This window comes from Capsicum annuum, chromosome 8, assembly GCF_002878395.1.
Source record: "Capsicum annuum cultivar UCD-10X-F1 chromosome 8, UCD10Xv1.1, whole genome shotgun sequence".
Classification (NCBI taxonomy): domain Eukaryota; kingdom Viridiplantae; phylum Streptophyta; class Magnoliopsida; order Solanales; family Solanaceae; genus Capsicum; species Capsicum annuum.
The window spans coordinates 35,882,799-35,894,924 of NC_061118.1; the positions used below are offsets into that span (position 1 = coordinate 35,882,799).

Consider the following 12,126-nt stretch of genomic DNA (forward strand, 5'->3'; position numbering starts at 1 on the left):
AAATGAAAACTTATTATCTATATTGTCACATAATATATACATTTTTTCCCCAACAATTCAGCTCGTTTGAAAAAAAATCACAATACACTCAAGTTGTCATGGCTAGTGATTGATCCATCACCAATTTCATTTTGTATGCAAATTATATTATTTTAACGTTAAAATAAAATTTAAAAAAATGAATGAATCTTAATTATATAAAGATAAAAAAGAAAATGATTATCCCCTTAAAGTGTTTTTTTTCTTTAGAAAAAAAGTAAATTTGTTTTAAAGCAATAAAAAGAATGAGAAGGTGCGAACAATGTGGAACGTTTTTTGATATTAAATTAGGAGAATGTTATTCAACTTGAAGCTTTATGTTAAATAAATATATTTTTTAATCCAAATCTAATTTGAGTTGGAGTTCTCTTTGTGATAACATACATAATAGTCAGGTCAATTTTAATATCAAAAAACAATTAAGGGTAAAATTTTAGTAATTGAGTAGTTTAAAGATATTTTTCTTTTGTGCTATTTTTATTTTATTTTGTGAACTTTTTTACTTTTATGGACTTCAACTCGAAAATATTATTATTTTTGTGACCAAATGAGGTTTAAATGTTTAGAAAGTAGAAATTAATAAGAAAAAGGGAAAAAAAAAAAACATTTATGGCCAAATATTATTATTGTCAAGGGCACAAAACCTAAAACCCTCTGATGAAGAAGCAATAGTCCACTTTGCTCCTCTACTCAAAACATTCTACACTGCTAAAGCGTTTCCCACACTTCCAGAATCTTCGAACCCGATCTAGGGTTTTTCTCTCGTTTCGGATCTCCTAGCATATCCACCATTGTCATCACTTTTTCCGGCCAGATAGTCAGTCGGAAATGGCGTATTCTGCACAAACTCTTGATATTTCCGGCGACCGCCAGTCGGGTCAGGATGTTCGCACTCAAAACGGTACCGTTCAATCTCGTTGCTCTCTATGTGTATTGCTTTTCTCTGTCTAGTTACTTAAGTAGTGATTTTGTGTGTGTTGTGTTGTGTTTTGGGATTTCAGTGACTGCATGTCAAGCAGTAGCTAACATTGTCAAATCTTCGCTTGGACCTGTCGGCCTTGATAAGGTTCGTCATTTCTCCTTTCCTTACTTTTTTTTGTATCTGTTTGTGTACTCGTAGTGTATGTATTCTAATCTGTTTGTGTACTCGTAGCCTATTCTACATTTTTGTAACTGCATCCGAGTTGTGTTTACTTGTCAAAGTTACTAACTTTTTCTTCTGTGGTTATGTTATATGTTCGGTTGCCAGCTTTTTAGAGGATGTTAATACCTAGGGTTTTGAGTAAAAGATAAATTATTGAGTATTGGAATGAAAAAAGGCTCAAATTTAGTGGAATGGAGTATTAATGATTCATATAGCTATGCCGTTTTGTTTGGGTGGTGAAAATTGGTCTTGGTAAGTGTAATTTGCCATTTGCTGTCTTGTCTGACTTTCTGCATTATGGTGTAGTCTTCTCTACTGCTAGCAGTTCCCGTTTTGCTCTGCAAGTGCTTTGGTGGAATCTGTAGAGTCTATATATACTAAAGTGAGCTAACTGGGATATTCGCTATCACTGATAAATATGCATAGCAATTTAGAGAAGTTTATGCGAAAGTTTGAGCTGTGTGCACAGCCCTTTGCTGTTATTTTGTAGCGAATTTGTTTGTCTGTACGTGAATGATCTAAGGAAGCTAATAGAGAAAGGTGAGTGACCATGTTTGCGTAGCTTTCACATACTGAGAGCATTTTAGCCTTACCTTAATATAGGGGCAGTATGGCATTTCAGTTTATAAGCATCGGCACTAGGTTAGCAAGTGAGTTGGTGTGCTAACAATTAGTTTAGAGTTAAAGCTGAGCGTAATGCCTAATGCCCTTATTTATGACAGTCATAATAGTTGTAGACCGACACTGACACTCTTTAAACATTGATTACGAAAAATTATTGTGGTTCTAGACAGCGGAAGTGGCAAAAGTTCTTAACAGAATAATCTGTGCTGTGCTCATCCTGACAGTGGACATCAGGAGTAACCTTAGTTTTGTAATCTGATGATGGATTTTAGTTTATAGTACCAAAGCTGGATAAGCATTTACTGGCCTAATTCATCCTATTTGACATTGAACATGATGTATGTTTGCTTAAAACTTTTTAATATCTTAAAATATGGATGGGTTTTATCTTATTTCTTAAGTTTATTGATTTAATTATTTAGTGCCCATCTTATTTCTATTTGCCCTGTTATCTAGGAGCTGGCGTCAGTCACCACCTCAAACTTTCTTCTTTTTGTCTCTTAAACTATTTGATGCACCTATCCATCGGCTTGAATGTTTTTGGAGATAAAAATTGGATCTGGCTTATATTAATGAAAAAGAATAAAGTGGTTTTTAGTTCAACATTTTAAGTGATTTTACCCCCGTATATATGGTGTTTGAATGGTCAATTGATTGTTGATTCACTGGTATTGCTGGGAATCTCAGATGCTTGTTGATGATATTGGCGATGTGACAATTACTAATGATGGTGCTACAATTCTGAGGATGTTAGAAGTTGAGCATCCAGCTGCTAAGGTAACCACATGAACCTTTTATTTTCTCACTCGGGCATAATGTGCAAACTCTTCGAAAAAAGTTAAGACCCTTGTAATGCACTCATCTCACAGGTTCTTGTTGAGTTGGCTGAACTCCAAGATCGAGAAGTTGGTGATGGAACAACCTCAGTTGTTATTATAGCTGCAGAATTACTTAAGGTATTCTTGCTGATCTAGTGCAAGGCACACACTTCTTTTCGTGCTTTCAAGCAGTTGCTGTTCACATTTTGGTTGATATTCTGTGTTAATATTTGCAGGGAGCAAATGAGTTGGTGAGGCACAAAATTCACCCAACCTCGATAATCAGTGGATATAGGGTAACTATTTTTATTCATTTAACACGCAACTTGAATAATGACAATCCCTTTTTACTGCAATTCCCAAAACACAAAGCCTTTCTAATATTATACTGCACTTGTTTCTGGCAGCTGGCAATGAGGGAAGCATGCAAATATGTCGAAGAAAAATTGGCTGTTAAGGTATTGATTCCTGGTATTTGGCCTTCACGTGTGCGTTATGCTGGTGTGTCTGCCACATGTGAAGTAGTTCGTTCAGATGCTAATCTAACATGTGCTATCTTTGAAATGTACAATATACCTTGCAGACCTTTTAAGAACAGGAGATCGTCTCAAATCTATGAATGTTTAGTTACAGTCTCTGCCCTAGGGAAACTGTAATACAGGGTGCACTTGCAATTTTGAGTGTCTCGTGATTTATGTCATTGCTATGGTATAAGAACCAGTTTAATACCTTATCCTATCAGGTTGAAAGCATGGAGAAGGTTCAATCTGCTGTATTATGAACCTTAGCCTCGTTTAAGTGGTGCTTTAGTGCAACACCAAGGTTAAACACGTCTCTCATGTCCCATGGACTCTGCCATAAGAGCATAAAATTGGACTACAAATATCACTGGCCGCGTGATATATTAGCTGTTGTGGAAATAGTATAAATGAATCTTTTAGCGATTAGGTTTTAACATAAGAAAACTAGTTCATGGACACTTGTAGTTATATCTTTACATCTAATGAGAAATAAATAGTTTTAAACTAATAAACTTGGTTTATGTGTTTTTACTTCATAAATTTTGATGATTTTTTTTGAATTCTCACGTCTTACTGTGACAGTTATTTATTATGTATATAATTATATATATTTGTGTGTTGTGTTATTATGTATATTTGTTTTGTCTTATTCTTTATTAAAGCCTTACATTGATATAAAACTTTTATTTAATTGTGGTTTGCGCTTGATACCCCAGCAGACCTTGGTTGATTTCAACGCTTTTGACTTTTGACAACTATTTTTATGCATGTGATGAACTTACCAGTTTGTCCGCTGTTTTTTCAGGTCGATAAGCTTGGAAAAGATTCTCTTATAAACTGTGCCAAGACAAGCATGTCGTCAAAGTTAATAGCAGATGACAGTGACTTCTTTGCTAATATGGTATGGTGGTTACCTTGTTTGTTGGGCTAAAATTTTCGCTGTAAATCACTCCGACGTATTTTTGGACTTTCTGGCGACTGAAAGAGAGGTTTTTTTTTGATTATTCAAATCAAGTTTATTAATATTGCTCTGAGATTGTCACGACTCACGATACAACAGGAGATACATCAAAGTTCAAACAACCTAAGAACATATCACCGTGCACTGCTATCAAGAAAGACCACTTGCTTTTGTGAGACCTGTTTAACCTGAGGCATCCTTGCACATCTCCACATGCAGTACACTAAAACCCATGGATGTGTTATGTAATGATTTGGTTTGGTTTTATTGCCTGCTTTAGTCCGAACCACAGCTTAGTTTCTCTTTGATATTGCTGCCTTTAGGTAATTAATTCCTAGACTCATCATGTATGCTTTCTGGTTAATAACATTCTCATACTAAGCTTACATACAATTAGTGTGGTATTGATGGGAAAAGGAAGGAACACCATGGGAAGTTCATATTTCCTATTGTTTGTGATACTATATAGGGGATAGGCCTAAGATTACTAAGCTTCCTGCAGTATTGTGTATAGTGTTTTGAGATGTGGTAGCCACCTAATTTTCGTTTCTTGTCCCATTTAAGCTAGCATGATTAATGATAAAAAGCATTAAAAAGTTGCTTCCTTGTCATATAAATTTTCTCATAATGTTCATCTCATCACTTAAAGTTACTGCCTTTTTAGTTAACTTCTATTTTAATCCCTAATATTATGGTTCTGCCTTTTTCTTGGTTAATAGGGCCTAACTATGCTTGCTTAACAATTGTATGTTTGCTCCCTGCATAATTTTTCATACTTATGTAAGGTCAATGTTTCGGATAGTTTGTTCTGTTGCTATTCCTTCTCTAATGTCAAAACTTTTATCATATATGTGCAACTAAATTATCCAATCAAATGCCTTTTACTTTTGAAGGTCTTTTGTATCCAGATCTTTTCTGAAGCATTATTCCCAGGCACTTGAATGCTTTAGCCATTGATGTATTTGTAGGTTGTTGAAGCAGTACAGGCTGTCAAGATGACTAATGTTAGGGGCGAAATCAAATATCCTATAAAGGTTTGTTATTTGTTCAAGAAACTTGTCTGATAATTTGGAGGGTCTTCTCTATAGTTTTGTTAATATGGAAGCACATTATAGCTATATTGGTCTGTTTTGATTTTCTTTATACCTCCTGTTGCTATTTGGAGGTTGCCAGTATATCCATACCCTTAATGCCGAGGAATACAATAGTATAAACTAGTTTTGTGCTGTTTAATTCTGTAGATTCCCTAGATTGTTTTGACATCTAGATCAAGCACTAATATAAATCAAACTTTATTTCTACCCAGGGTATTAATTTACTTAAAGCTCATGGAAAAAGTGCAAAAGATAGCTATCTAATGAAGGGTTATGCTCTAAATACTGGCCGTGCCGCCCAAGGAATGCCTATGAGCGTTGCTCCTGCACGGATTGCTTGTCTTGACTTTAATCTTCAAAAGACAAAAATGCAGATGGGTGTTCAAGTGTTGGTAACTGATCCTCGAGAGCTTGAGAGGATTCGCCAAAGGTGATTCTCTTAATGGACCATTCAGTCTTCTGTTGCTATCAATGTCAGCATCAAAACATCTTTGTACTTGTCAACTTCTCATAAATAAAACCAACGAAATAGCAAGCTAATATTTGCTACATATGGGCATGATTGGTGCTGTAAAATTTTATTCAGAAATTGTATTGGGGCATTGAGTTTTAGAATATTCGCTTCATGATTGATGTGGATTTCCAACATGTGTGTGACAGTGTAAGTTGGGTATCTTATTGCTGGTACTGAACGAGAGACGAGGCCGAGGCTGTTTTAACACAATCTTGTTGTCTCTTAACTATTGCCCAATGCTGTTTTGTTTATATCACCTGGGATAACTGATGAAATTCTGCAGCTATGATTTAGAACATCTTGGTTAGACCAAAGCAGCATGTTGTCATTCAAACCTGATGTAAATTTATGTTTACAGAGAAGCTGATATGACGAAAGAAAGGATACAGAAACTTTTGAGTGCGGGAGCCAATGTCGTCTTGACTTCAAAAGGAATTGATGACATGGCACTGAAGGCAAGCTGCTTAACTTGAGTTGTTACTTTCATGATTTGGTGTCCTTCAAAATGCTCTATATACTGCTGAGTAATGTTACCTTGAAAAGGCAACAATGCCTTGTTAATGCTGTGCTTATTTTGTACATATTTGTGGTTCTCTTACTCTTTCATGGCATGTTCTTGATAACTGGTGCCCTTATTGTGCCAGTATCATTACAATCATCTTCAAATGCATGCACACCCCTAGGGTGTGGTGAATAATTGCTGAAGTCTCAAGTTTAAATCTCAGCAGAAGCAAAATACTCTAGGTGATTTCTTTTCATCTGTTGAAGCCTTGGTGGGCATAGCCACTTTGTACCTTGTGCTGGTGGGAGGTAGCAGGTACCTGGTGGAATAGTCAAGGTGCTAACAAGCTGGCTCGGATACGATCGTCATAAAAACAAGTACCTGTATTGAAATGTCGAATCACTGGTGACTTTTGGTTTAATGTCAGCATCATCTCAAGCAATTTAGTTCTTCTGGTGCTGATATAAAATTTAGCCCTTTAATAAAGTGTTTACCTTATAAAAAAACCAAAGAATTTTGAAAATTAGCTCTTCTTGTGGATGCACATGTGGCGGTCATGGTAGTGTTTGTTTTGAAAGGTTTGTACAGCTAGCAACGCTGATATCTGTCATAATGTCTCTGCTAGACAAATTGCATCTTGGTTACTTCTATTTGTTTCTTGTGCTACTGTCTAAAGTGTGATTGCAGAAGCCGGTGCAGACATGATCTAATTTCATAACTTTTTGTTTCAGTACTTTGTGGAAGCTGGTGCCATTGCGGTTAGACGTGTACGCAAAGAAGATTTGCGCCATGTTGCCAAGGCAACTGGCGCAACTGTGGTATGTTCACTAGACTGGTCTGGGAATTTTCTTCTGCTTTTTTATTTTCTTGCTTCATGGCAATTCCTTCCCGTTACTGAGAATCAAACTTGGCTCTTTCCCATTTTACTCTCTGTTCCAAGCTCCCAACCTCTTGGTTTGATGTGGAGTGCTCTTCCAACTGAGCAACCCCGCCTCATCTTGCTGTTTCAAAATTATTTTTAATCTTTTTGTACTAATCAGATCATGAATGCTAAAAAAGATACAATTTGTATGGAGCATTCTATCATGCAATTCGCAGTAGACTTTCTTTTAGAAAGGTAATATGGTATTAACATCTCTCTAAGAAAGTGCATAGAATTATGTGCAAAGGGATATTATAAGCACAGTTAGAGCCCCAAAGAAAGACCCTGTAACCTGCAATGGACTTGCTTTATGGAACTCTGTTTTATTTTTGATGATGTAAGATGAACAAGGAGTGTCATATGAAGTTAGAGGTTTCTACTTGAATGGACATAGGATCAAGAAGTTTGGATAGAACCAACTTTAAGTGAGTTTCTGCATGGTTCATCAATTGTTGGAGTAACTGGAGTGTCCGAGTGTCTCCTCATCTAACTGTATAACCAAAAGGATTTTTTTTTAAATGTCTCCTCTTTAGACAGCTGCCCCCCCACCCCACCCCACCCCAAGCTGGTGGTGGTTGCAGGACCAAAGAGAAACAATATATGAGTTTGATAGTAGTGATAACTTTGGGCATATAAAGATACTGATTTCTGGTAATTACTAGCATAATCATTTCTGGGAACATGGCATTTGCTCATGTATTGTGTTATAATACAGGTCTCAACATTTGCGGATATGGAAGGAGAAGAAACTTTTGAACCATCATTTCTTGGACATGCTGATGAGGTAGTGGAGGAGCGGGTTGCTGACGATGATGTGATTATGGTTAAAGGAACCAAAACCACAAGTTCGGTATGTAGTTGCACTGAATTTTGAGTTTATTCTAGCTGTGCTGATAGCCTTTTAAAACTGCAAAATTGTTTGCGCCTATTGTTGCTGTTTTCTCTGGGACTCTTATTTGTTGTCTTTGATAGAGCGTGGCTCATGTGGTGTTTCTTTTCTTTCTAAAATGAAGTTTCTGTTGAAACTCAAAAGGTTATGAATATGGACTGATCTGCTGCTTTATCAGGTTTCGATAATACTTAGAGGTGCAAATGACTTTATGCTTGATGAGATGGAGAGGGCCCTCCATGATGCTTTATGCATTGTGAAGAGAACGCTAGAGTCCACAACTGTAAGTCCCTGTATACACAAATTATCCCTAAATGCAGTTCTAGTTTACTTTGATGAAGATTATGTTTCCGGTTATTGTGGGGGCATCAAAATTTACTGGCATGGCATGTCGTTCAGGAAGCTTATTCTCTTCTACTTGCTAGACTATGTTTAGATCTATAGTCAGTGTAGGTTATCAGTTTAACCTGTTTGATGAACTAATGTATTAGTATCATTACATGGGCATGATTAAGGGCGCTACTCCAACAACAACATGCCCAAGAAAAGTGTCTAGGGAGGGTAGGGTGTACACAGTCCTTATCCCTACCCAGTGTATGGTAGAGAGGCTGTCTTTGATTGACCCTCGGCTCAAGAAAAGTGTTTTCGAAACAGGTTTGAAAAAATACAAGTAAAAGATGAACAAAGTACCGAAGGTTGTAACTCCATATATTAAAAATGGTTTAGCAGTCTCTGGTGCTTCATTGACCTATACTTTGATAAGGAGAACTGTGCATCCTGATTTTACTGCTAGTTGTGATGGATAATCTTCCAGCACATATCATGGAGGAAATTTACAACCATAATCTCCATTTCCTCTGGACTATAGAAAGTAGCAACATTTTATGCAAGTATAAATGCCTGATCAGTTTGTTATCATGGTAAAACAGGTTGTTGCTGGCGGTGGAGCTGTTGAGGCTGCTTTATGTGTCTACTTGGAGTACCTAGCTACTACTCTTGGGTCAAGGGAGCAGCTGGCTATTGCACAATTTGCTGAGTCCTTGCTTGTCATACCAAAGGTTCTTGCTAGTTGTATAAAACAAAAATAGACGGTACTCTTGTACCACTTGTATTTTCTATGATCAATTTTGGTGAATTTCTTCTGATGCAGGTTCTTGCAAATAATGCTGCAAAAGATTCCAGCGACTTGGTATCTAAACTACGTTCATGCCACTACCTTGCACAAACCAAAGCTGATAAGAAGCATTTGTCAAGGTACTCTTTGGAATCCGTATATCTTTGTGTCATTTGGTCAAGGCTTCTAGCCAAAGCTCATGCACTTCTTTTCAAGTATATCCTTTTTATGTAACTAGGATTTCAAGCATTTAGTTTCGTACTATCTGGTAGTTGGGATTGTTTGGAAATCCTTGTGGGTCACAGTTTTCAGCATTCCCAAGGCGTTACTTTGGTGAAGGGATGAATGATTGGCTCGAGTAGGATTTGTCAGAGGCAACTATGGGATGCATTCTTTTTTTACTAGGCGTGCCTCTGGCTTGTCCTGGCCATCTCCTTCGTGAACTCCCTCAGACCCCATCACTTGCATAAGCATAAGCTGTTTCTCAAGGTTGATTTACAGAGTCCACAAACAGACTTCTTGGCTCCTGGGGAAGGTCGGATTATTAATGGGTTGGCCATTTTTCTTCACTAAACCAGCTTCTAGGTGTGAGCTAACTATTTGCCCCAAAATTTTGTGCTGTCTAAAGTTTGACCAATTTTAAGTTTCTAGATTAGTGGCCCAAGTGTTTAATATGACATTAAATACAAGTGATCAGCTCACCTTTGAGGCATATACTCGTGTCATGCCGTCACCTTAACAGAATGAAAATGTCTAGCACATGCCTTTCTCTTTTAACGTCATTTGTGGTTTACACATCTCGTTTTTCTTTTTTTGGATGTTGAAGCACTGCTGAACCGAATGAATGCTATTAATCAATGTATCTGACATCCTGCGCTTGAGCTATCATAATCAGGTTTTGTTGTGTTGTACAGCATGGGACTGGACCTAGCAAAGGGCGCTGTCAGAAATAACTTGGAAGCTGGAGTAATTGAGCCTGCAATGAGCAAAGTAAAAATAATACAGGTAAATCTACATGAGATTGCTGGTTTGCTGAGGTTTAGGTACTTGTCCTCTCTAATACGGTGTAATTTCTTATCAGTTTGCTACAGAAGCAGCTATTACTATTCTGAGAATTGATGACATGATAAGGCTCGTCAAAGATGAAAGCCAGAATGATGAGTAGGATTTAGCAGCAGATACGTGGACTCGTTCTATGGAGCCACTCGATTGTTTGGTGGACCTACAACAGCTGTGTTGCATTTTTTATCGTCCTTTTTGAGAATTGATCCCACCAGCTCTTGTCGATTCAGGATGGGCTTTTGTTCTTCCCATGAAATTATTCCTTAAATCTTGTGATTTTGTTGTGAGTTTAATATTGAAGTGTCTTATTTACACTGTAGGAAAATTGAAGTTAAATCTTGTTAGAATACTGAGTAGGTAGAATTTGAAGTTTTGTTTTTAGCTGGTCTATCCTTATGTTTAACTTGGTGGACTGGTTCCATGTTCTAGAAGTACTTCGTTGGTATATTTCCTGAAAAGAATGTCATTCACATCTAGTGTGCCAGTGAAACAGATACTACGTGACATTGAAGCTTGTAGTAACTCTTTCAAAATTTCCCACTTCAATTATTACGGCAATCCACGATAAAAAAACAAACACAATCACCAAGGAACGCCTTCTTTCGTAATGCTGGTCTTTATTGCCATTCTTGAAATTTCAAATCCAGAGATAATCGTGCTGCTGTTATTTGTGCAGTTAGAAGGTAATCCAACGAGTGGGTGACATTTTAAACATTAGCATTTACAAGATTATGTTTTGGATTTTCTTCATGATAAGCTGAAACTCGTCTAGAGAACTTGAATTGCTTTTATTGTTTTCCTATTTCTATGTACTCTGCAGTCAGAGATGCATAGTTGGAAGTTGGAGATATCAACTAGCAATTTCTGTACTCTTTCGTTTGTTAATCCTTGCTGCCCAGTTGACAGAAACTGAAGAGTTCGTTTGACCTTTGTGTCGCTTGCAATTTCCACTGTATAAACTCCAAAACTGAAAAATGATTCTAGCACTAAGTTTATTTTTCTACGAAGGGGTTGGGGTTTGTGCCGAGGCCATTGTTTAGTGTATTGAGAGCAATTTTTAATTAATAGAAGGTCAACTTGAAATGCAGAAAATAGTGGTTTCTCCATATGGGCACACGTGAAATTGCCAGCCTTGTTACTTAAATGTATTGGATGGTCCTTCACATGCTTTTTTTTTTTTTTTTTTTGTGTGTGTGTGTGTGTGTGTGGACTCTGTTCATACTAGAGCACAAATGAAATTTTAACGTACAATTTAGTAACCTGAAAAATGAGACTTGTTCAATTTTACTGATGTACAAGCGTATGTAAGTTAGAATTTCGAATCATAGGAGCTAGCACTCGTTTGATATGCTAGAACTAGAATAGGAGGGAAGTAATGTATCTACTACATCTACGTCTTATGTTCTTAATTAGCACCTTAATTATCTGAAAAGTGGAGGGCAGTTTTAATTAATCACCAAATTTTGACACGAATCGTGCACTGATTCAGTTGTCCTTTTTAGTATAATGGCATAAAAAATGTTGCGAACATTGTAATATAATACCGAGAAGAATAAAACTATGATGCCATGCTACTTTTTACTACCATTTGGTCAGAAAAAAGAGTTTTACCTATCGATTTGATTGATTTTGTGTACAGTATTATTTTTTTTTTTTCTATTATCGCTGTAGTTTAATATTAAGTTTCCTTACTAATTTAAATAAATTATTTGTACTCCCTCCGTCCCAAATTATGTGTTGCCATTTTCTTTTTAGTCCGTCCCAAAAAGAATGTCGTCTTTCCTTATTTGGTAAGTTTTTATAAACACAATTACTACGATTTTACCATTAGTGGTCTCACTTGACTTTAAATACTATTACTTCCTTTTTATATTTGTTTTTTCAATTTAAAGTGGTCCACTTAATTTTAAATACTATTACTC

At 36.6% G+C, this 12,126-nt stretch overlaps 1 protein-coding gene across 1 annotated transcript; it reads left to right on the forward strand.

The window, feature by feature from the left end:
* The first annotated feature begins 633 nt into the window (after nucleotides 1-633).
* Nucleotides 634-10,680, forward strand: LOC107845450 (T-complex protein 1 subunit alpha). The gene is made up of 17 exons (XM_016689789.2): nucleotides 634-940; nucleotides 1,041-1,105; nucleotides 2,495-2,584; nucleotides 2,677-2,763; nucleotides 2,862-2,921; nucleotides 3,033-3,083; nucleotides 3,952-4,047; nucleotides 5,076-5,141; nucleotides 5,414-5,631; nucleotides 6,074-6,170; nucleotides 6,949-7,035; nucleotides 7,855-7,989; nucleotides 8,207-8,311; nucleotides 8,958-9,086; nucleotides 9,179-9,282; nucleotides 10,057-10,147; nucleotides 10,224-10,680. The coding sequence occupies exons 1-17, from the start codon at nucleotides 868-870 to the stop codon at nucleotides 10,305-10,307; spliced, it is 1,638 nt and encodes a 545-aa protein (XP_016545275.1). The 5' UTR covers nucleotides 634-867; the 3' UTR covers nucleotides 10,308-10,680.
* The last annotated feature ends 1,446 nt before the right edge of the window (nucleotides 10,681-12,126 follow it).